Source organism: Tinamus guttatus, unplaced genomic scaffold (assembly GCF_059628265.1).
Source record: "Tinamus guttatus ecotype Peru unplaced genomic scaffold, ASM5962826v1 Tinamus_guttatus_pri_ptg000021l, whole genome shotgun sequence".
NCBI classification, from domain to species: Eukaryota; Metazoa; Chordata; class Aves; order Tinamiformes; family Tinamidae; genus Tinamus; species Tinamus guttatus.
Window position 1 is genome coordinate 678511 of NW_028288555.1, and position 25163 is coordinate 703673.

Sequence of the window (25163 nt, forward strand, 5' to 3'; positions counted from 1 at the left end):
ACAGCAACTGCTATTTCTAACTGTAATTTGCATTAAGCTTTCTAAATTAGGTGTACTTTAACCACTGTAACTCAGTGACATCACAAAGTTTTTAAATACTTTATTTATATACTGTCACCAATATATAAGTACTGCAAAGAGGGCCAAACACTTGCAAAAAAGTCAAATTTTACACAACATTTGCATGAGTATTTTTGCATTTTTTCCCAAATAGCAAAGCCGAGCCATTGTCTTCACACTGTTTCTTTAATTTACCAAGAACACTTAACTCCATCTATATCAAAGAAGCAGAAGAGCAAGCTTAACAGCAACTTTCATTTATGCATCTTTTTGTAGGAAGGGGGGAGAGGGAGGGTTTATCCATTTTAGATATTACACCTTATGCATACCTAAAAAATAATGACCACCAAGAATAGGTTCACTAAATTTATTTAAAAATCATTAAACATTTCTTACAAAAGAGCATTACATTCTGCACACTGCTCTTAAAGGATGCCAGGGACACGTGGACTACCAGTATTCTCCCTCCATTCAAAAAAAAAAAAAACAGTGTACATAAAGCAAGGTGTTCACAATAGTTACAGAAAACAGTACAATTTACCACCAACAATGAACAAAAATAAAATCCACTCTCTGCTGCTGTTTCAAAATTTCAGTGTTAGTCTCACGCGCCCTTTCCCTCCCCCCAAATATTTGTAAGGAACTAAAACATTACATCTGGTGGACAGCAAAGATTCCACTACACCTCAAATGCAGAACACCTATGAAGCAGAGGAATGTTGGCTTTTTAAACAGAAGCAGATAAAAAAAAAAGGATGCAGGACTCCTTCAGTTCTTCACTAGTCTTAGAAAAACTTTCCAGAATACTGCTTCACACTATAAAAAAGAAAAAATAATCTTGCATTAGAATCCTTCAACATCTGCATACTGCTTCACACTATAAAAGAAAAAGAAAAAAGCATGTATTAGAATGATTGACCGTACATCTGGTATTAATATTCACAATGACATTAAAGATTAAATTACAAAGTCTTAAAAGGTTTAGAAGTTTTTTTTTTCCTTTTTTAAAGAAAAGGTAATAGCTAGTAATTATGGACATAGGAGTCTTTTAAGTACATTTAAGAATTAGTAGTCTAAAGCCAAACTATTCAAGTTAAACATTTAGGAATTGCTATGATAGCCAACATGTTAGTAAAGCAAAAGAAATCTGAAATTGTTAATATTTGGCAAAAAAGACAAAGGTAATGCCAGCAAGGTGTGAAATGCTGCATTAACAGCACCAATCGATTTCAACTTGTCCTGTAGAGGCATGGCCTGTGCCATATGGCAGACTGTGATTTGTTGTCAATTTAGTTATCTAAAAACAACAAAATCACTAGTCTTCCACACAGAACTAGACCAACATCCACTGAAATCTTCTATATTTTCTACAGGCTCTATGTAATTTATTACAAGTAGTTTTTTGCAGCAGTTTTCACCAGAGAAATGAGAGGACTGCTTGGTTAAGGCGTCTTCCAGCAAGATTAGTTTTGAGGGCGACTTCATTTAAGTTAGAATGGAGAACAGAGAACAATCAAGGCACAACTACCACAACTGGAGAAGTTAGGTTTAAATAGTTACTTAAAACCTGCCTTCTAGAAACTATATCACAGATAGGAGCTTTAGAATGTAGTAGGGAAAAAAGTCAGTTGAAAATTGACACTAAGGACAGCATTAAGGTTCAACTTGCCTGTTCTGCAGTAAATACTGTGCATTTTGTATCTGGTCCTGTGTTCCCGTAATAGTTATTATCCGATCTTCTGAGCCTTCCAATGGTTCATCAATTTTGATCGAAGCTCCTGATTCATGACGTATTTGCTTAATTCTCTGGCCTCCCTTTCCAATTATAGATCCAGCCAACTAAGGGAGAAAATAAAGCATTAATTTCTTTTGTTACAATTTTCTCTATAAAAGCAGCTACAGATATGACAGTAGTGTTCAAGTAGCTTTCAGGAATTAATTTTTTAAGAATTTCAGTGGGAACATACTCAAAATAGCCTCTGTAATATTTCTTGTATAAACACAGCTGGTATGAAGTTGGAAGAACCAGCTGCTTGTTTGCATAAAAGCAGCTATGCAGATTGTTAACAATGCAATTGTTCAGTGTGTCACTAAACTCAAAATAAACATGCTGAAGAACAGACTTTTGGCAATTTAGAAATACTTGTGTAATTTTAATGGTACTTAAGTTCTTTTAAAAAGCATCTCGTACTTATGATTTACTTATATAGTCAGAGAAAGGGCCAATTAAAAAGAAACATGGAAAGCAAAGTTAACTTTACTTACATCTTTGGGAATCGTTACTTGGGTTGTGATAATGGGTCCACCAAGATCTCCATATGACCCACGGCCCCCTGCATAAGAATAGTCTGATTTAAATGTATGCATCAAGCCCTTTAATGATTAAGTGATGAAGCACATGTAAAAATTATATATAAAAAAACTTACCATATCCAGAGCCACCCTCAAACTATAGCAGAGAGAGAAAGAGAAAACAGCAACGAAATCCTTAGTGAATACCATGTTTTATTAACATGTTCTCATCATAACTACCATGCTGTTAACTTTGAGCCTAATTTTGGCAAATACCACAACCTCCAACCCACCGTACTATAATTACAGAATCAAAGGCATTCTGAAAGGAGAAGACAAACCAGAAACAATGTGGGAAATCTCATGAATCTCCTCTTCCATCCTGCCAAAATCTTTAAGAATAGGTGATCAAATAAACTGATATGGCTGGATTCCTAGTGTTATCAAGTTATTCTGGTGACAGACTGCTCAACACAGACCTATTCCTGACCCTCTGGTAAAAGTAATATTCAAAGCAGAGTTCAGCTTTATTACTACAACTTGAATAGCTCAGGAGGTATGGAAATCTCAGTTTTGGGTCAAAAAGTCTGCCCCATAAATTGTCAAAACTCCTACTTCAGCTTGATTAAAAAAAAAAACCCAAAAAATACACAAGTCAAATCCAAGAATACCTTCGTAACTGAACTCTCCATACAGATGGTGATATCCTCCTCCCTTGTATCTTACAAGGGACAATCATGACACACATTACTGCTACTCCGTAATGTAGCACACCTAGATGCTTGCAAACTAGCACTTGGTATGTGCTTAATTTGTTGTAATGCCTTCTAAATGCACAAAACTCCATTTTTGCACCTTCCTATGAAAGCAGGAAATAGGAGTGTGTGCTTTCCCAGAATTCAACTTAAAACATCATCTGAGAATTGTGGGAACTTGTTGCATTACAGTCTCTCTAGACAAAGAACTCATTTCTCTCCCTCTCCTGCCAAAAAAAAAAAACCCCCCCCCCCCCCCCCCCCCCAAAAAAAAACAAATACCTGCCCACCCCCACCTAAACTACCTTCTACCTTTTTGGAACCACATCAAAATGGAAGCTATTCAGACCAAAGCGATCATCTGTTTCTAAGCAACTTTTATTGTGTAATCATGTTGCTTAGCAATAGAGACTGTAATACAGCATAACAGAACACGCAGTGGAATGCAAAATACAGGAGAATGAAGGACACTGCATAGTACTTAATTTAGAGGCTGATCAGAGCTGCACATTTTATACCAACACACTTTTTTTCTGATGTTTTGTACAGGATTGTTGATGCATTGGACAGGATGTTTTGAACATTCTTTTCGGGGTTTATCTGTTTTAATGATTATTTCCTGGTTCTCCTCCCCAAACTACAGAATAGCAAATAAATTGAAAGCAGATGAGTAAAACAATTACAGCTGCAGTGTTTATGTAAGCTAGGAACTGATGTTTAATATTTGGCAGCACTTTGCCATCTCCTGCACAGCATAAACACTTGACTGTCCCCTTAGGAGTAAGGAATTTGATAAATATCTGACTCATCATAAGCAGTATGTTAAAATACAGGGAGAGGCGATAGTTATGGTGATAGTTACAGTTTAGAACACTAAAATGGCCTACACAAGGCAATAAACTCCTTTCTTTCAGTTGTGCTGCTCCTTGCAGAATATTAACTGCCTGCATAGGACACACAGTTAGGATGAAAAATGCCAAGACTGAATCAGAAGGACAGCCTTAGAGATTTTCAATAGCTGCAAGCTACCACTCACTAAACTCAAGTGATTCTCATTACTACTAAACCAATTCAAGTTATTTTCTCAGAATGAACTATTAAACCAGTCAAATGAAGACATGAACACACTCACCAGTTCTGGTGGTTGCATGTCATCACAGGCATCCACATGACACTGCATCATCTCCCAGGCACAACACAACATGAAGAAAAGAGGAAATCAATCCAAAGTAAGTCCATCTCAAGGAAGCTTACAAGTAACTTTACATTGCAAGTAAACACATACATACACAGAGAATATTTTAACACCATATCTATTACAGATACTCAAAAGTAACTAATAGAGATCAGTGAGATTTGTTTTTACTTTCATTGTATGGGTACTCTCACTGATCACATTAACTTCTCCCCTCTTCTGTGAACAGATTTTTCTCTTGCAAAGAGTGTCAGACAGAATAGTAGGGCAAAGTTTGAATGTATTTTTCCCCACAAAGATCTTTAATTGATAGGAAAGTACTGTTTACCAAAAAGAAGGAAGTAGCAAGTACTCTTTCAAGTAGGAAGGACATGGCTTATCACATTTTCTTAGTTCATTTCCATATACCTCATGTAGCCCCAAACTAGCTAGCAATCTATACATAATTACATTAATAATCTACAATGTACATTAAAAATAGCTTTTTTCACAATTCTAAAATAAGTGCTGAAGATAAGTTAGCAGACAATTGTAAAAATACAATTTGTAGAATCCACTTTAGAGTTACTATTAAGGCAATCCTTGGCAGGATTAAGCAAGAATAGCAAACTAAAGCTAGCTAGTACTCTACAGTCTCATTTATACTAGGCTAGGCACTAAAATGGAAGCCAATGCTAAGCAGAGCAACAAGCATAGCATTAACAAGAATTATATTAACTTTTGTATCTAATGAATCTTGTAGACTAGTTCCTCAAAAAAGATGTAAAGTTAAAACAAGAGTAAAGTCTTATTAATTTCTTCCAGTACTTAAACTGATAAATACTAGTTACTTTTTCCATTACCAATTTCCTACATGCTTTTTAATGTCCAAGCTCTGATGTAAGTACATTCTATACTCTTTATGTACATATCTGTTGAAAGTGTTTTTAGAGATGCATATATGTGCTCATATATGTATAAATACATTAGGGGAATCAAGAACTGGGAAGTATTTTAATAAACACTTTGAATATATACTCTAAAAGTAATTTACTTCTCTATTCAGTTAAAATACATTGGAAACACTAGAAATTAGCCAGTTTGATTAAATAAATCAAGCTTTTTTTTTTGGTTCCATATCTGTGCATTATGGTCGGTAAACACTCGAAGTTGTTTAGAAACAGCAAGACACACACAGTCAAGCTTTCTCATCTATCAGAACATCCTTTATCAGAATGTGCACAAGAATTTCATCTGGTTTTGTTACAGCCTGAAACATATAGTTCTGTAGTAGAGAAACAACACCATGTTTCTCCTTTAGGAAACACCTTCACAAATTATAAACCAGGCAAACTCCTAACACTAGTAGTGCTCAGACTAAGACACAGTTATCTTATTATGCAGTGTCATTATATTGACACAGTGAAGCTGACTTTAATTGAAATGGTTTTCTTCTCCCATCTTAAAATTTATAAGGCTTTCAATATTGTCCTATCTCAGAAATTCCATGAGATTCAACATTCAGCATCTGGTCTTGTACTGAATCTTTCTGCCTCTAGTGGAAAGGAGACACTAGCAGAAAGCAAAGATTTCTGCACATTCAACATCTAAGACCTCAATCTTCGTCTGAACAAAAGATCTTGTCCCTTTAATACACTTTCATAAAACACTGTTCCTGTTCTTTGAATACAGCCTTTCCCACAGATAGGAGGTTCTGGTACAGAGTGTTTTCTGTATGAACCTTATTTTTCTAGCATCACGCTTTCACACTCAATCTGCATGAGAACTTCTCATCCACTTATACAATTAAGGATACAGGGATTACAGCTAAACTAAAGCTAGATATTAAATATAATATATGCTGGGAAGCAGTCCTCATTTTGAGTAGGCTATGAAACTCTGGTGCAACACACATCCAAAGCTATGAGCAATGCACTCTGTAGTGAGGAAAAAAAAATGCTTACTGGAACATAGCCAATTTTCTATAATTATACTTACTTGTAGAAACTCATGTCAAGAAAGCCAAGATCATCCCGATAAATCAGGTTAGACAAAGTCTGAAAGGACTGCAATTTTAAGTCTTTCAGTATTTCTGACAGTATTTCTGATGACTCAATTTTGATTCTCCTGTAATACCAACTTTCAGCAATTTTTCCTCTCAGATAGAGGCAAACTGTAAAACTTGTTTAGATACTTCCACTTCACAGCTACTCTTCATCCCTTCTCTTCCATCTATTCCAAATTTTACCATGTCTCATCTGTCACTTAAAAGTACCAAACAGAATGAGAGAAGAAAGAAACATTGCTACCCCAAATTTTTAACTCCTTAATGACTTATTTCAGGGCAAAAGGAATCTACCTAGTAAAACAGCAGATGACCACTGGAAAAAATGCATTTCAGAGTATACAATGGAAAAATATCTTTAAAATCTTTAAGCCTCTTTAAGCATTCATATCTTACGAAAACCATGTACTCAGCAGTATTTAGCATTGGCATCACTGAATACATCTAATTCATCACCTTATCAGTGGCTCTGCCTCCAAAACTTTTGTAATCACTGTAGATTTTGCAAACATCAAAATCAGCAAAAGAGGCAAGAATTGGTTTGAAAAAGCAGTAATTTGCCGAACCAACTGGATAAAAGTTTTCTAACAGATGCATTAAGAATGCTTGCCTGAAATAAAAAGCTATTTTGTTAGCAGAGTTTAGAAATACTGTTTGGATTTATTTTCCTGACATGAAAAACCTACCGATTCCTACTTTTGTATCAATAAAACAACAACCTGCAAACCTAAAATATCAGTGCAGTTAAATATGCAGGGTATAGTCTAATTTTCTAACCAGCCTAACCATTGCTGATGGTTAGGAGGAAAAGAGACACTGGAGCAGATACCCTTTACACCCTATATGTCTCTTCACACTGCAAACATTCCTCAGCAGGAAGGACCATCTGTATGGACAAAACTCTTGGATAATACCAAAATTCATCAGATGCATACATGTCCCATATTTAAATACGCCAGCTGAAGTTTCTTCAGATATTCAAAGCTCCAACTGTGTTGACTGAATAAAACAATACAAACTTTAAACTCCTACCATTCCATCATAACGATCTCCAGGTCTGCCCCTTCGGTCATAAGACATGAGGTCTCTAAAATAAGAAAAGCAGCAGCACGTCACTTGTTATAAAAAAGCTGGTATATGCTAATTCAAATTTTCACACTCATCGTTTACACAAAACTCAAATTCTGGCCGTTTTAGTCAAGTTTTAAGTAACGTTACAAAACACTTGACTACTAACTATAGTAGGGGTCAACTACTACAGTATAGCAAATAATTCTATTAAAACACTTTTCAAAACAAGCGGTGCAGTACTACCAACATGCAAGGGTGAAGCACAAGTATGATTTAATAAATTCGACTTTCACACAGTGCATCTATGCAACAACTCACCCGCCACGAGGAGGTGGTGGTGGCGGAAGGGGAAGATTACGAGCTCTGCTGCCACCTCTGCCCCCGCGACCTGGGGGAGGTGGTGGAGGTCCTCTGCGAGGGCTCATATCATCATAGTCTCTTCTTGACGGAGGCATGGGTCGTCCACCACGACCAGGAGGCATTCGATCAAAACCTCCTCTTCCGCGCATTGGAAAGCCTACAGGACGTCCCCTTCTATCATCAAACATCATCGTGAAGCCACCATAATCATATGTTTCATCATAGAAATTGGGATCGTAAGGCTGGGCCCGTCCTTTAATTGGAGACTAGAACAATCAAAGCAAAAACATACCCCTCCCTGAGTTAGTACTGACTGCTAAGAATTACCATATGCAAATTATATTAAACATAAATATGAATTTATACATTCCGAAAGGACAGAATAAACCTACTTAAAACACATTACCTCAGAAATAAGATCCAGGATAATCTTGATACATTCCACAACTCTATCCGGTTTTCCTCCAATAAGCACCACTCTGTCAGTGGAATGAGGACAACACTCTTGGAAGAGCTTAATGGTGGTCTGAGTGTTCTGTTGAAGAAAAAGCTCACCATTTTCAATACAAATATTTATACTTTTTATGAACTTACTGAAAACAATTAGGGTAATAGACATTAAAACACCTTAAAAAAACAAACAAACAATAAAATCAAACTATTCCGCTCAGTCATTTTAACTGCATGCTTGCTTCTGTGTCCTTGCATCCAATTTAATTTTAGATTATCTTTTAAAGACCTACAGTGACATTTTGTATGAAGTGCTAGTGAAAAGGAAAAACATTTAACTTCTGATCTTTCAATTACGGTTCACCTATACTTTCATTCAGTAAGTATCAATAACAGAACCACATATACATTGTCCACATTGTAAGCTTACAGGGTATATTAACCTTCACATACCATAAAACCTACTCTGGATGCAAGACAATGATGTTTCTAGGATTAAGTTGTGTCATCTTACCTCCCTCAATCCACACAAAAAGATAAAGCTTACATCTAAATTGACCTGAAGCTGCCTTTGATACAATGCCAGAGAAAAAGACAGGAAACAACTCTGGATCTGTAGAAACCACTAGCTTTTGAAAACACAGTTTTATTCCTCCAGTGATAGAAAAATAATCATCTTCAGGGAGCAAAAAAATTATTTTCTTTATATAAATTGTTCTACTGCTATTGTGCTTAAAAGCCTGATGAAAAATCCTATCATCATTTTATTTCTGATGGTTTGTAAGAAGTAATAATAAGCAACTCTGTTATCAGTAGACAGGCATCCTATCAAGTATGTTGTGAAAAAACTATTAAACACAAGATACCAATACTTGCTGCTTATGAACATAAAATATTCCAATGTTTGTACAGCAAAAGCCAAATCTAAAAAGAACAGGGAAAAATACCTCTCTGAGTTCTTTGATTTTAGCACCCTTGACACCAATAATTCCTCCTGCCAGACTCTGGTGAATTAGAAGTCTTAATTCGCAGTCAAAGTCGCTGCCTTTGTAGTGTTGATACTGTAAATAAGATTTATACAAATAAAGTATAAAACACTATTCTCAAAAAACAGCTAAAACACTGGTGGCATTTTTCTTCCCCAAACACCATGTTATCATGTAATTTGCTGCTGAACTTTAATTCCGTATTTCCTAAGATACAATCAGAATTACTTAAGCAGCTTGCCTCAAAGTGAAGCAGTCTCCAGATAGCTTTCCTTATTTCTTTCATCACATTGCCTACCTTCCTACACAAATTCAGGAAGATATGAAACAGTGCAACACACTTTCTCGTGCAAAGTCAATGCAGGATACAAATTACAGGACAGCTACATTGAACATGAGCCTAAATACGTTAGGAAACAGATGTCTGGAAGGGGATGAAATAGTTCTAAGCACGAATTTAGTATGCAGAGACTGCCTCCATATTCTACCAATAGAGAGCTTCAGGCCTCTCAAAAACAGGCTGTCTTTATTTTACGATATAACATAATAAAATAGCATGGAAGCATCGAGAATCATTTTGTTCTAAAGGCTGAACTTGTTCCTCTGAAGAGAAAAAAAAAATCTGTAAGACATACCTCTTCTAAAGTAGGGATAATCTTCTTCAAGATTTCTCCAATTGTCTCTATATCTGCACTTATACTCAAGATGCTGTCAGGCCGCAAGTGCCAGGTAATATGGAGAAGGTGGAAAAGAAAAAGTGAAAGTAAGTTTTGTGTTCATAATCATGCACAAAATCCTAATGAGATCTACTACACAGAAGAACTTACAATTATTCCCCATTTAAAGTAAACCTGTTAACTGAATTTACGACACATGCATCTTTGTTTATGCCCAATATATATGCATGATAATTTTAAGATTAGGTAGGTCTTGCAGAGAGAGAGAGAGAGAGAGAGAGAGAAAGAGAGAAAGAGAGAATGGGCTTTGGAAGGGCTCAGATTAAGTGGGCAAGAATTGACGCAGAACTGAAAGTAGAAGTGAATATTCATGTTCCCCGCCACCACTAATTTAGGATTCCCTCGCTATTACATTGGTAGAACTGGCACACCTTCTCGTAGAAAAAGTGGGGATATGCAAGTGGTGAACATTATATCTGCAGTAAAGTTATGAGACCAGTTAGAAATTAGATTACTAATGGGCTCTGCAAGAAAACAAATACAAATGCAAGACAAAAAAAAAAAAAAAAAAAAAGGAAAAAAAAACACAACACAAATGAGAAGTGAAGAAAGTGAACCAGAGAGTTAGCATTTCATCAGAAATAATTATGAACAGGCAATGTTGGGGGGAGCAAGGTGGGCCACAAAGACAGAGCGAGAGACTATTTTGAAACAATTTGATTTACAATGCAGCGAATATGCAACACTTGAAGCTGTGCTCCTTCCATTGAAATAAAATTAGTGGATTGTTTGGGTGGGCAACTCACGTAAAAGTTCAGTGACAAAAAGACTTAATGGGGAAAATAAGACAGAAAACTTGAAAAAACAATACACCGTCTATAAGGGGATACTATTTAATTATATAAAAGGCAGGTAATAAATACATTTCTCTCTTTCTAATCAGGCAGTGAGGCATAAACTGTTGGGACATACCGCTCGGGGCCACTGCTGTCTGGGACTGAAACACTGGCATTGTACTGCATTGGTCATTGGCGTTCGTGGATGTTGGCATTGGGCATGGGTATTCAATCGGAAGTTGTCAAGTATGGTACCCGTTTGGCAACGAGCACATTTTTGGGCATAGCCAACCAGGGTTTTCACATGGGCGTTCAGGGGCGGATGGGCCAACGTCATGGTGGGCAACGCAGGGGCAAGTCGATCCAGTACATGGGCAACGGAGATATATGGCCAAAAAAACAAGGAGAGGGAAAAGGGGGAAAAGCAATAAATTTAAATTTAATACAAACTATACTCATTACTCTCAATTAATGAAACAAACTCAAGTTGTTCTGAAGACTAATACAATAACGGATTCCTACATTGACTGTGGCTTAACAGTATGGACCTTAAGTGAGCTACTTGATCTGACTAAACTATTTTTTATTTTTAACATATGTTGTTTTGGTAGCAGGCTGGCTCATGAGGGTAGACACAAAACCTGTCAAGATCTGTATGACAAAAACCTCGGGCAAATTGGGAAAGTTCCAGACCAGTCTGAAATATCTGGACTTAGGTGACTTGTTTACTTCAGGAAAAAAAAAAAAAAAAAAAAAAGACAAAAAACACTAGCTGCCAGAAGTAAGTGAGCGTATGTAGGATTCCTGACCATTTCAATCCTCAATTCTGGTTGCTAGAGTTTAGGACCTTAGTTGGAACTGATAGTGTAATGATATATTACCAAATATTGTGCTGAACAGAGTATTGAAAAATTGCTGAAATCATAGCTGATGTAAGTACAGGAGTGTAAACAAATGGAATTCAAGAAGCACTGCCAAGTTTTATAAATACATAACATTAACGCTGAACATGTGTCTAATCACAAGAGTCAACCCACTATAAAATGTGAAGAGATAAATAAGTCATGACCATTTAAAAATGCTTCCAAGTAAGAGTGAAATGTTTCTTTAGTCTTTTACATTCATGTTTAAATCATGCAACCTTAACATAATTTTTGATGCTTCACGTGTAAGCCATTGATGAAAGAACAGATGGACAGTAGTTTGTTTTTTCAATGAAGTTAAAGAATTTCTCTATCCATGGTTTAAGCCAGCCACCTGCAATGCTTTCAATAGTACTATAACTGATTCACACATATGGGAAATGATACAATTAAGCATTTTTGGCTTCGTCAATATTTCTAATTAAGATGTTAACTCATCTGAAATGTGTAATTTAGTGGAATCCTTTTAGAAATCAAAGAGGTTTAATGCAAACCTCTACTCCCACATGACTCAATCTGGGTTTTAATTACAATACAGACTGAAAAACTGAGTTATCTACTCTAAACAATCATTCAAAATTGGCTTGTAACTAGACTATTGATGTCTAGAGTCGAATTCCTCAACTTCTAGAAGCGCACGCAATCAAATTTTCAATGTAGTGCTCTGAAAGAATTGGTGTTAAATTAGTTCAAACTCATATATACTCACGTCTGTACGAAGTGCCTTAATATTTTTGCCACCTTTTCCAATCACTGCTCCAGCATTCTGAAAAACAGTTTTCAGAAGTTATGTTATGCTAACACAGCATAGCCTATGTATCTGTACTCTAAGAATGACATGTGTACTTCTGTATGACCTCCTGCTGTGTACTGTGTCTTGGGAAAGGGAACGTTTTGCTTATAAAAGGCTTGTATTAATGATAAACATTAAAAAAAAAAGACTTTGTCAATGGAAAAAGGTCAAAATAGCACTTGTTACTGAACACAGGAAAGAGAAATATATTCAATTTTGCATCTTATTATTTCAATTCCAAATTTAAGTCGCTAGACAATTCTGCCTGTGTTAAAACAATCTCACATCTGAAATATGACATCAAAGGAGGACCTCATCAGATTCCACAGGCTGGGTGAATGATTTACTTTTTTTTTTTTTCCTGATTGTTTTTAAACTTTTGAAAACTTCATTTTCCCACCCTGAATGCTTCTTGACAATTTTAAATATAGCTTCTGGATTATATCTGTGTATCTCAACTGACCTCACAGTCTGGTAAAATTAAACTTTTGAAAACTTCATTTTCCCACCCTGAATGCTTCTTGACAATTTTAAATATAGCTTCTGGATTATATCTGTGTATCTCAACTGACCTCACAGTCTGGTAAAATTAAACTTTTGAAAACTTCATTTTCCCACCCTGAATGCTTCTTGACAATTTTAAATATAGCTTCTGGATTATATCTGTGTATCTCAACTGACCTCACAGTCTGGTAAAATTAAGACCAAAATAAACAGTCACTAGCCTCAAAAATCAGCATAACAAAACAGCAGATATTCAAGAATTATTTAAAAATTGCATTCTTATCGGGTTATTTCAGGGACTACATTCTAACCTATGGCTTTTATTATGCAGTTCATACATGATTCTAACAGCATGTGAAAGTTCTTAACACTCCACATAACCTGACAATTGGTCAGAAATCCCACGCAGATTTAAAGCAACACTCCCTCTCCCAACACAAAAGATGGAATGACTTTAAACATAGCAAAATCAAGTTCATCAGTAACAGCTAGAAACACAAACACAGATTAATGAGCAGTTACTCTACTGTGGTACTGTGGTAATTTGAACTAGTCTGTGGAAACAACTGCAACCAGCTTACTCCCACTCTTCTTCCAGGTGATACTTAAAAAATCCATTTACTGAATCTGTTAGGAAGAATTAATAAGATCCTGAGCAAGTCATCTTACTTCTCACATTCAATTCACAATCATGAGCTGATCATTCTCCAAACCGTTTGCCAGAGACCAGTATGCAATCGGTCCTCTCAAAATAACAATCTTCCATTCAAGCATATGATGTTATAATATCTGTTACTACTTTTCCAACATTTTAAAATCAAAGAGTCCATTAAAGACTTATCCTTGAAAAAAAAGAATTGTATATAATGCCATTACAAGACACTTCTACCACTAATGCACATATAAATGTTCCTAAAATGTTATACTAAATAAAGCACATAATCTTCCTAAGCATACACCAAAGAACACTCAGTCACCACTTACTTAAAAAATCCCTAAGCAGTAGTAGTAAGATGATATTAGGAACAACAACAACAAAAAAAAACCCCACACATACTTTGCTCTGAAGCAGGATGCGTAACTCAACCATCTCATCTGTATTTCGGGATCTTTTGAAGGCCTGTTCTTCTTCCATGTCTTCTGCAGGGCGTTTGCCTGTAGACAGGTCCATAGTAGGGAAACACAAATATTTATTTAACTTTCTAAGTTGTAATAAAATGGAGTGCATTCCAAGTTTATGCACTGTATTTCTAAGAAGCCGTACCTTCCTATTTCTCCAACACTACTTTTTGACATCTACGTTGAGATTCTGTAATGCAGAATTTTATTTATTTAACTTCAACCTACAAACAACTGGTTATTGAAAGCATACTTAGAATTTAGTAAACTACCATTTAAATGATAATTTTGCACATTTAGCCAGTAACCAGTTGTTATAGTACTGGTAAGGCAGCGCACCATCACCCACTATTTAGCTATTTTTAATTTGAAAAAAAAAATTACAACTAGAAAGACCCTTCCAGCCAAAACAAAAAGCTCATAGTTTGTCCAATACTGACTATCTGATAAAGCAATAGGAAAACTGCAAATACTGTTCCAAAAAACTGGCATGAATAATCTTAAAACCAGTACCTTAACTTCCTAATTATTCCCAAAACGCTTTTAAATGAAGTGAGCATTTAAAGAAATTCCAAGTATCTATACCTGCCATGCACTAACTGCAATTAAATACATGCAGTAAAGTATGCCTGACAGTACTTTTTTTCCTTCTGTAATGACACTGTGCAGACAAATACTTAACATTTAATGCTCAAATATTTTCAGAACGATAGCTGTAATTTCAGCTACTTATCCCATATCTAAAATATCCTCAAAGAAGAAATATGCACTCATAATACAAAGGCATGTATAAATCTATGGGATAATTGAAAATTGCAAGATTAAATGCAAAACTATTGCTGATATTAACATATCTAATGCAGTTCAAGCATAGAGATGTTCAAGCATAGAGAGCAAGATATGTTAAGCATTATTTCCCGAATAAAGTAGTCCTTTAAAAAATTTACCATTTGTCTCTGTGTTGGTAAAGGTCTCCTCCTGCTGTTCAGTCTCCATTATCTTTTATTCTTAGGTGGGCAAATAAAACCTGTTGCAGAATAAAAAACCTATTACTTCTAGTTTATGAAAAAGCAAACTGTGCATCATGGTAAAGGGAAAAAGCAAAAAGAAATATCTGCTTCTAGAACTTACCAGTATTATATATCCTTGGAGAGTAAAACTCAAGTGTTCTGGGCGGGATCAAAAGCGAACAGCCTACTGCTTCAGAAGCCTATGAAAATAGCATATATTAGTTGTGGTTCTGTTCATCTATAGCTCTGAATCTTACAACTGTGGAGGCTGTAACCTCCTTACAATAAGGAGGTTAGTCCTGAACTTTTGCTGCAGAGCTTGTCTTTATAAAAGCAGCTTAAAAAATGCATCACTTAGAGGAGAAATAGCAGTAAAATTGACAGTTAAACAACTTCAGTCTGGATTATTCTTAGTTGTAAGTATGTTTGCCAGTTTTAGAAACTCACATGTACTTAAAATTATTTCCAGATATTTAAAATGAGCAAATGTTCAATTCTATTACAGCATGTTATTTAACGCATGCTTTGGATTTCCTTCTAAAGGGCCACTGTTTAAATCTTCTCCAACTGTACAGTTTAAGAAAAAAATAGAATAATAATAAAAAAAAAAGAGTCAAGCATGATAATCACTGACACTGGTGTTACAAATTCCCTATATATTTAATAACAGACATGATAATACAGCTCCAACCAGGCTGGATAAAAGACCAATCATGCACAAGACACCTTTTGGAAAAACACCGCAATCTGGTTACATATAAACCTCTCCCCAGATGCAATGAAGAAACTCAAAAACAACTTAAGTTCCTTCTGATTTTGTGAAAAAAGGCATGTCATTTGTGATTTTTTTAAGTTCATCTGAGAACTTGCAAGTCATATTGAAATTCCACGCAGAATAAACGAATCGGGGTATTATTTTCTTCAAACACATTTCAACGGACAATACAGCCCAACACAAAAAGCTAATCTGCCTACCCTCCCCCCGCCGGAAGACTTGAATGTTACAGCCTCGAGTTCCACGGCCTAAACAAAAGGGGAAAGATGCCTTGCAAGCCGGAGGAGAAAAGGCTGTGCGTGCCGCGCTGCTTGGGGCCAGCTGTTCGCTCGCAGCTGCTCCGCCGCGCGGGCGGGCAGGGGCACCGCCGCCAGGCACGCGCTGTCCCGCGACCAGCCGCACGCTGCGGCCGCCTGCCCGGCACAGCCGGTATTTCCAGACACCCAAAGTGAGGTAGCGGACACGATGTGCTGTAAGCGTGGCCAAGTGCCCAGCAGGCGCTACCAGAAGGTTCTTACTGGGGGGGGGGGGGGGAGGGGCGGGGAGGCTGGCTGCAGCGGGTTCAAGTGCCGAGCCCTTTCGGCCTCCGGCTGCTCTATTTCCGACCCCCCCTAAGCCTGGAGCTGGAGGAAGGCAGTGTAATGCGCCGTTTAGCAGAATCACGTCCCCTTCAGATCTCCCTTAATCATTCTAAGGACGGCGCCTCCGCCTCTTACGGCGCTCTGCGTGTGCAGCCTGCCAGCGCGGCTGCCAAGACCGTGGCTGTAGAAAGCTCAAGGGCTAAAAGCGCCACGCAGTGAGCGCGGCGCCAGCCGCGCCCGCGGGGACACGAGTGAGACGGCCGCGGGCGCCCCAGCGCCGCTAACTAGGGGCGGCGGGCGGGAGAAACGCCGTTACATAAGCGCAGCCGCGGCGGTCCGCCCAGGCGAGCAAGCAGAAATGGCGGCCGCTGCAATGGCGCCCGCCCGCTGCTAGGCGGAGCCGGGAGCGGAAAAACCGCCACCACCACGCGGCCGCCAGGAGACTGACCCCGCTTTGCCCGGGGAGACACAAAGGCGTCCCCGCCACGGCCGCCGCAACCACGCGGGCCCCCTCTACGCCGCGGCCTGGCCTCCTTCGCTCGTGCGGCCTCCGCTGCGCCGCGGCCCGGCCTCCTTCCCTCCTTCGGCCTCCGTTGCCCCCGGGCGTAGAGTTACCGGGGCTGGAGCACCAAGGCGGCGCCCGCCGCTCCCCTGCCTAACCGCACGGCATCCGCGCCCCGCGGGGCCCCGGGATGTGCCGGGCAACGAGCCCCGCCGCCCGCCGCCGCCACCCGCCGCTTGAACGCAAGGCCCTAGCCCCTCCATTCCGCAGGCGGGAGCCGCGGGCGCCCCACGCTGCAGCAACGGCTCCAGACGAGACACAGCCTCCCCTAGCAAGGGCATGCCCAGCCCGGGTCCCCCCCGCCGCCATCACTCCCTCCCGGCAGCGCCGCGGGGTGAGCTCACCTACACCCGCCGCCAGCCCCACCGCGTTTGCCAGAGAAAGGGCAGCAGCCCCCCGGCGCGCCGCCCGTTCTGCCGCCGCCGCCCGCCGTTGGCTCCGTCGGCTGCTCGTCAGGCCGCGGGGCGGGCCCCGCTCCGCCCCGCCCTCCGTGTGGCCACAGCGAGCCAGGCCCGGGCGCCCCGGGCAAGGAAAAGGAGAACCATCCGCGCCGCCCTGCGCCCTGCCGCACCTCCCCGCGACCGCGCCGCCCCGGTGCCCCCCTCACCTGCAGGCGGGAGCGGCGAGCAGGGCGGCGGTACGAACAGCGGGCGGCAGCCCCAGGAGCGAGACCTGCCTCACTCGCTCGCGAGCAGAGAAAATGGCGCCCGCGAAAACTCCGCCTGGCGTCGGCGGCGCGGAGCTCTCGCGAGACTTGAGCGCGCGCCTCATCCCGCGCCTCCCATTGGACGCCACGGCGGCGCGCGAGGCTGCGCAGGGCGGGGGGGGGGCGCATCCCACCCGCTCCTCCCCGCCCCCCCCCAGCGGCCGCCAGCGGCGCCCGCGGTGACCGGTGAGTGCGGGGGGGGGGGAGGGGGGGGCGGGGAGGCCGCCTCCGGGGCTCGGGAAACCGGGGAGGGGAGGGCCGGCCTCGCCGCCCCGGCGCTCGCGGGCGGCGGGAAACAGCCCTGGCGGCGGCAGCGAGCGGCCCGGCCTGCCGAGCGCGGCCGTGCGCGTGCGGGCGAGGACACGTGCACCTACCTGCTTTATCCCGCCCGCGTTCCCTTCTAGCTGCGGAGCTGCGTGGGAATCTGGGAGAGCTTTAAGGAGACTTGGTTTTGTCTGCAGGCTTTAGTGGAAAGAGGCAAGCCTCGTGTTTCTTAACCATTTTTTTTTCTTGTTACCTGTTTGTCTCCTTATACACCTTAGATGTGCTTAGTGGCTTCAGAATCCGTTAGCAGGACAGGCCTTGTTAACCACCGCTGCTCCTGGGACAAGGACCACGGCAGTTTTGTAGCTCTGCAGTCAGAGGCTGAGTCGGCCCCCTGGTAATAGCCAAATTTCAGGGGAGGCTTCTCTTGTGGCTCTGAGAGCTTTCATCCACTTCCAGTGTAAAAATCGCCCCAGTGGTACAAATACTTACAGATCCCAACTTGTTTGTGTTGTAAATGGGACCTCGAACTTTTGTTCACATGACTGATAATAAGAAAGAAAAGTAATTTATGAGGTCAATTTCTGAAGTAGAGTTACTGTTCACAGAAGCATCCCCAGGTACAAAACCAATAACAGGCAGGAGAAGATTTTTTGTTTGTCCTCTCTCTTTCCAACCACATCAAATCATCACATTTATTTGCCCCGTATACTTCCAATTAAACCAACAGAAAAGATGAAGTCATCAAGGAGAACTGCCAGTAGAAATGTTAGTACCTTCTTAATACTCTGCAATAAGAAAACTATGTAATCACTTTATGTTGGATAGATTCTGCTTGCTTAAATGTTGGAAATGTGTGTTTATTTTTAGTGTTCCAGGTCTACAGAACTGTTTCTACATCACTGTCACACTTAGAATGGTTGAACAGAATTGCGAGCAAAGATCTGCATAACACCAGTGAAAGACATGTCGTAACTCTAGCAATTGGCAGAAGAGTAAGCTTATCTTTTTGGATTTTCTTCTGGGGAATTCACTTCTTATTCTTTTAACTTAAAAGAAAATGACTACATCAAACATTGCAGCACGAGTGGAAACCTGGCTTTCATCTGCGTGGCATATTAAAGTTCCTTCGACATGGCTGGAAGCATGTATTAATTGGATCCAGGAAGAAAATAATGGTAGTAACTTAAGTCAAGCTCAGATTAACAAACAGGTGTTTGAACAATGGCTTCTGACCGATCTTAGAGATTTGGAACACCCCGTTTTGCCTGGTTGCATCTTGGATGACCCCAAAGGAGAATTGTCTGGTTTCTTCTCAATACAGGTTGATTCTTTAGTTGATGTTAGCCAGCCAGCATATTCCCAATTGCAGAAGCTAAGAGGAAAAAGTACTGTTAATGAAGAAGTAACAGCCAGTACTCAGGCCTTCCAAAAGCCCTGGGAAGCAAAGCTCACTCGAATGCTGATGCTGCAACTGACTGATGGAGTACATCAAATTCAGGGCATGGAATATCAACCAGTTCCTGCCCTCCATAGTAATCTTCCTCCAGGAACAAAAATCACTGTCCAGGGTAAAGTTGCATATCGCCTTGGAGTTCTTTTACTTAAACCAGAAAATGTAAGATTGCTGGGAGGAGAAGTGGATGGTCTTCTGGAAGAGTATAGTCAGGAAAGAGTCCTTGCTAGATTAATCGGAGAAGCAGAGAATCCTAATCCTGTTGGACGAACTGATCATGAACGAGTTCTTCCAAGGCCTGTAGATGAATTAGGGCAAGCTCTGGGCCCTTCAGATGAAGAGCTGTTAGCCAGTCTAGAAGAAAACAGTGAATTTACTTTAAACAATGAAACACGTTTAGAGAGTGGATATTGCAGTAGGAGTAATAATTTTAACACAGCTTCAGGTTCACACCATAGAAATGTTTTGCAGGAAGAATTTGGAAGTCCTTTTCCTCATTCAGATGAACGGATTTCACATCCTGTAGAATATGCTGATGGCTTTTTAAATGACTTTCCTTTGGAAGATGACTTGCTTCTGGAAGAAGAGATCCAAGGAGAATTGGAAGAAGTGCCACCAGAGGTCAGAAACATGAGTTTACTGACTGAGAGACTTCCACATATTTCTAGGAGCTCCTGTGATTCACCTTTCAATGGTACTTATGAAACAGATGACAAGAATGAGAGAGAGAAACATGTAGAAACTATTAACAACGAAAAATCTCAGGAAAGGAGAGTATCTTCTGGAGATGAAAATAGGACAAGTAGTTCTTCACAGTATAGTAGTGTGCATCAGATCAACAGTTGTGCAGATTTCTCCTTGGACAGCACTCCCAAAGAAAGGCTCGGTAATACAGATCTAGCTGAGAACAGACCAAAATTGGAGGACACTTCTGACAGAAGACTGCTCAACAGTGAGCCGGTGTGTTCCTCAAGAACAGAGGCAGAGACAGTTCAGCAGCAGCATGATATACAAACGCTTACCCACAAAGCAGTAGAGGTGCATGACCTTGATTTGTGTTCTCCACCTTTCACGTACATTTCTGTTCTGCTTGCTAAAAAGCCAGAAACTGTTACAATTCTGAAAGCCAAGTGTTTTATTGTAACTCTTACTGGAAAGCTCACAAGTAGCAATGGGTCCTGGGGTATAAAGGCAAAAATTTCTGATGGTTCAGCTCTTCTAGAAGTAGATTTTGCTGATGATATTCTGACGAGTTTGATTGGATTTTCGGTAGCTGAAATGAATGTGTTGAAGAAAGATCCTGCATCACATTCAAAGCTCAAGGATGGTTTAGAAAAATGTCAGAGGCAGCTAATAGATCTCTGTTGTTTGATGACTATAGAGTTCAACCCTTTGCAGTCTAAAGCCACTGTATTAGTTCTACAGGATGCTGATACAAGGCATCTAGAACAACTGAAGAAACGTTTATGTAAATGATGTGTGAAAACTTGTAGAATATGGGTTAGGAACATTTCAGCCAAGATTTCCCCCAGGGGACTGTTATAAGTCAAAGTTCAGTGATATGAGAAAATTATTGCAAGTGTGAGAAGGGAAGATGATGGGGTGGAGGGGAAGAATTTAGCGTGTTTTTTTTTTTTTTTAATAGTGACCATATTTAAATAAACTTCAGACATGTTTGGCTTAATAAATTCTTGAATCACTTTAATTCTGCAAAATTTTCCATGTTCTTGACTGGTGATCAGAAGCAGCAGATCTTGTCAGGAAATGGATATTGAAGAGGTTAACTCATTCTTGCACTTAAAAGGTTGAATATTGACCTGACTTTTAAAATATAGTTATTTGGAAAGTGCCAGTCTTTTTTCATAGGGAAACGATTAAACAAAGAATTATTGTTTAGATGCAAAGTCACTTCTGATGATGCCAGCTTGAAAATTCATATTTAGTGTTCAAGAACCTGAAGTGAAGGATCGCTTTAAATACTCAGGTGAGAAAAATCACTGTATACCCAAGTGAGATAAAAATGTATGTACTTGTTTAAAAAAAAAAATATATATATATTTTAAAATAAGCATTTATTAACAGAAAGAATGATTGTAGCATGGAGAATCTCTTTTTTCTTCTTAATGCTTATCATTGATAGTAGTTTAGAATCTGCAGCCAAGTTCAGTAATTAGCTTTTATAGTATTTACTAATCTGATCTCTTCTCAGCATAGTTGTATACTTCATATGTGTCAGATATGTTGTATTTTATATCAGTGTTGGCCTTAGGTTTTGTTATTATTATTATTTCGTTTTTAGAATGTATTTTTATAAAACTGATTAAAGTTTAAATGATTTTTTTTTCATGAAAGCTAAGTGGTCCCTTTCAAAGGAAATGAGATGTCTCTAATCCTGTCTGGGGTAGAGCATAAATGGCAAGAGAATTCTGTGCAATTTTGATACAACATGCTAAGAATGTAAAATTGGTAGCTAAAAGCGGGATTTTCTCTAAGTAAAGTAATGGCTGCTAGACCTTGGTGACTGCTGTAAGAGGTTGTTGCTACAACCTTCTTCCTCTCCCTGTCCCATCGTAGCCTCACAAAAGGAGAGATCCCTTGAGACTCTAAGTGATTTAGGAAAAAGTAGATATTGCTTAAGTAAGGTTAAAATGTTGGGGTGCTGGGCGGGAAAGCTTTCTAAGACATACTCCTTTTTAGGCTTTATTTCATACACTTAAGAAGTTTTTTGTGCTTCCTCACTTCCTGCTTCCTTCTCTGCTCTAAAGAGGACTTGAGCAAACCATGAGCCACAGAGTCATCTTTGGGCCCTAATTTTCTGAGAAGCTGTTGGGGATTGTGCATCACTTAGAACTACAACTTGAAAGGCTTTTTTTTTTTTTTTTTTTTTTTTTTTGCAAAACCTGGATCTTTGATTTAAAAAAAAAAAAAAGGTAGGGAACTGACTAAGCTTCATCTCATGTAATCCCTTCAGGAGGAAATGCAGGTAATGATAAACATAATAAACATACAGCGCAGTTTTACGGAAACACCTTTATTAATATTATAATTATATTGTATATGGAATTAGCTTAATTTCCTTCAAAGTTTTGGGTTCACCCTGAAAAGGATTGAGGTGTGGTAAAGATTCAGATGGATTAGTAGTCCATGTTTTTTATTCTATTTGTGTAAATCAAGAGTGATGTCATGCAAACCATTTAAACGGAATAAGTGATACCTTTATCTCAGCTAATCAAGTAACACTTGCCCCTCCTTTTTGAATCTGTGTTAAGGATTAATCATCTCTGCTATAGAAGTTAATGCTTCACTGTCCTTTGCCTTACAGGCATTGTGTTGTTTTTCTGACTTGTCCTTCCCCACCCCCCTCACTGTCCTTGTCTTCCTGTTCGGAATGTTCTTCCTGGAAGGCTACTGCTGTGCCTGTTTTCAGGCACAAGCAACATCAGTCTCAGTGCCATGGAGCTCTTCAGCGCTTGACTTTACACAGTAAATACTCCAATGTCATTTTCTGCCATATAATGATTCCTTGTCCATATTTAAGCCTACAGAAATAGTGAGAAATATTACACAGTTTTGTAACTTTCGGACATGAAAAAGAAGGAAAGGAAATGATTTTGAGAACACTTGCTCAGTTAATGGCAGCATGCCAAATAGAAAATGCCATTTGTGATTCTGTATACCAATCTGAAGTCATTGGTTTCTGTTTAGCCCAATGTGTCAGCTCTCAAAACCAGCATCTGTGTTACTATCCAACAGTTTTGCTCTCTGTGTATGTATATTGCCTCTATGTGCCAGGTACATCTCAATTTTTGAAATAATCCAGAGTTCTTACCATGGGCCAAATTCAGGGAACAAGCAGTGTGCTTTACACACTGTGGAACAAATCAGGAAAAAAGGTATGACCGTGTTTCTGCTAGAAAGGGCTGCAGAGTTCCTGTACGAGGTGCTGAAGCCAATTGCTGCTGCAGCCCCTGGTACATGTAGCCCTCTAGCAGAGAGCGGTCCTTACTCTTCCCTTCCTGGTGCTATTTCACACATCCACCTTTTTTTTTTTTTTTTTTTTTTCGTCTGTCAAATAGAGTTACATATTTGCAGTTTTTGTCCAAATTCAGAAGCTGTGTTCTTCAGCAGTGTTTTGACATTTGTGGAAAACGTGCATTCTGCATTCTTTTGTTACTGATCACTTCTGCCTCACTCACTTTTAGGAGTGTTAAACCTACAATGTTGTCACATGAAGTCTTGGATGTTATTCATAGAGATGGTTAAGGTTTGCTCTTGCTGCCTTTTTCCACTCTTACAGAAAATGAAAGCAATGCCGTGGCTTTGGCTCTGCCAGTTACTTGCATTGGAAGATCTCTTTTAAAACCTCCATTACTAAGGCAGAGAAGGGAGTAGAAGGAAGAATAATCTGTAAGAAATTTAGCTGTGCCCTGCCTCCACCAAGGATATTCCCTGGCAGACTATGGAGCAAGGCTGCGGCCGGACTGAGGAATGTGGCAGGATTCCAAATAAACAAGGCTGTAGAGAACAGCTTGAGGACTCGGCTAATCCTACTAGATAATGATTTGGCCACAGCGATGTCTGTGTTTTAAAACCTGGCAGCTTCTCTTTTGTTGCATAAAGGCAGCATTCTAAGGAAACAACAGCTCATTGTAATAATGTCTGCTTAAAATGCCAGGTAAGAATATTAAAGGATGAAGGATTTCCTAAAGTGTGTCCAGTCTGAAAGTGTTACTGTGACTTCATATTAATTTGATGCTTCCATGAAAATTCTCATCAGGTATAGCCTGAAGTTAAATAGAGAATGGAATGCGCTTAGAAGAAAAAGTAATAAAACATTAATAGCTTTAAGCTTTTCCCTGCAGGAAAAGAAGAGTGACATACTGTGAAGTATTTGGGGGTTATCTGGTATCAAGCAAACTTAATGTATTTACCAGGGAAGAAAGGGCAAAACCGACTTTAAAAGTAAATGTTAATTTCAGATCCAATTCTCTGTGTTATAGTCCTAGAAGAAACAGAGTGCTAGAGTAATGACAGCAGGCTGGAGGTTAAGGGCAGCCTGACCCTGAAATTCTTCTTTCAATCTAAAGTAAGAGGTAAAAGTTTTTCTAGAAAATTTCTTCTTGTGTAGCCATTCTAACAGGGCACAGTTGCAGCACGTTCTGTCCAGATCTGTCCTGTTCCTGCTTCTTAGCCTCTTTCCAAGGCTGAACAAACCTAGTTTTCTCTCTCACGTGTTTCAGCCCCCTGAGAGCCCTGGCAGCCATCTCCTGGACCTGTTCCACTGTTTCCCTGTCTTTCTTGTACTAAGGAGCCTGAAGCTGCACCCAGTGCTCGGCATGCTGTCTCACGAGTGCTGCATGGAGCCGTAGGGTACCTTTCCTGGGCTGCTTTGCTACTCCTCCAGGACATCCTGGTGTGTTTGGTCATCTTGGCTGCAATGGCACTCCACTGACTCATGTTCAGCCTGTCCCTCAAGGCACACAGGTCTTACTCTGATAAACTGTTTTATAACTAGCTGGCCCCCAGCCTATGCTGTTGCGTGGGGTTATTCCCACTTAGATAAAGGCTTTTGCTTTTGCCTTTGTTTAACTTGATGAGCTTTGGATCAGTCTCTTTCCAGTGTCCTAAGGTCCAAGTCCTCTAGTGTTTGGCTGCTCCCTCTCGGTTCGGGGCCTTCTCTCTTGCACTCACTTTATCCGCAGAGCCAGTAATCCAGTGTAGAACATAATCAGATTGGTCGGGCA

General features: G+C 39.9%; 2 protein-coding genes across 5 annotated transcripts; one reads left to right on the forward strand and one right to left on the reverse strand.

The window, feature by feature from the left end:
• Nucleotides 1-413: 413 nt before the first annotated feature.
• HNRNPK (heterogeneous nuclear ribonucleoprotein K) lies at nucleotides 414-15274 on the reverse strand. Of its 4 annotated transcripts, none has more exons than XM_088524483.1 (15): nucleotides 15197-15274; nucleotides 15013-15092; nucleotides 14004-14101; nucleotides 12359-12415; nucleotides 10863-10906; nucleotides 9849-9921; nucleotides 9175-9288; nucleotides 8184-8312; nucleotides 7736-8043; nucleotides 7379-7433; nucleotides 4240-4290; nucleotides 2488-2509; nucleotides 2326-2408; nucleotides 1730-1899; nucleotides 414-876 (listed from the first exon to the last, which is right to left on the reverse strand). In XM_088524483.1, exons 2-15 carry the CDS (start codon nucleotides 15059-15061, stop codon nucleotides 846-848), a joined length of 1284 nt encoding a protein of 427 aa, XP_088380609.1. In that variant the 5' UTR covers nucleotides 15062-15092; nucleotides 15197-15274; the 3' UTR covers nucleotides 414-845. The 4 variants fall into 4 exon arrangements, with proteins under 4 accessions (XP_088380609.1, XP_088380600.1, XP_088380593.1 ...); XM_088524474.1 differs by having other exon boundaries at nucleotides 414-937; XM_088524467.1 differs by having other exon boundaries at nucleotides 14004-14113.
• A 3719-nt stretch (nucleotides 15275-18993) lies between these two features.
• Nucleotides 18994-20919, forward strand: RMI1 (RecQ mediated genome instability 1). Its single transcript, XM_010219784.2, has one exon. It carries the CDS (start codon nucleotides 19024-19026, stop codon nucleotides 20893-20895), a length of 1872 nt encoding a protein of 623 aa, XP_010218086.2. The 5' UTR covers nucleotides 18994-19023; the 3' UTR covers nucleotides 20896-20919.
• Nucleotides 20920-25163: the final 4244 nt, after the last annotated feature.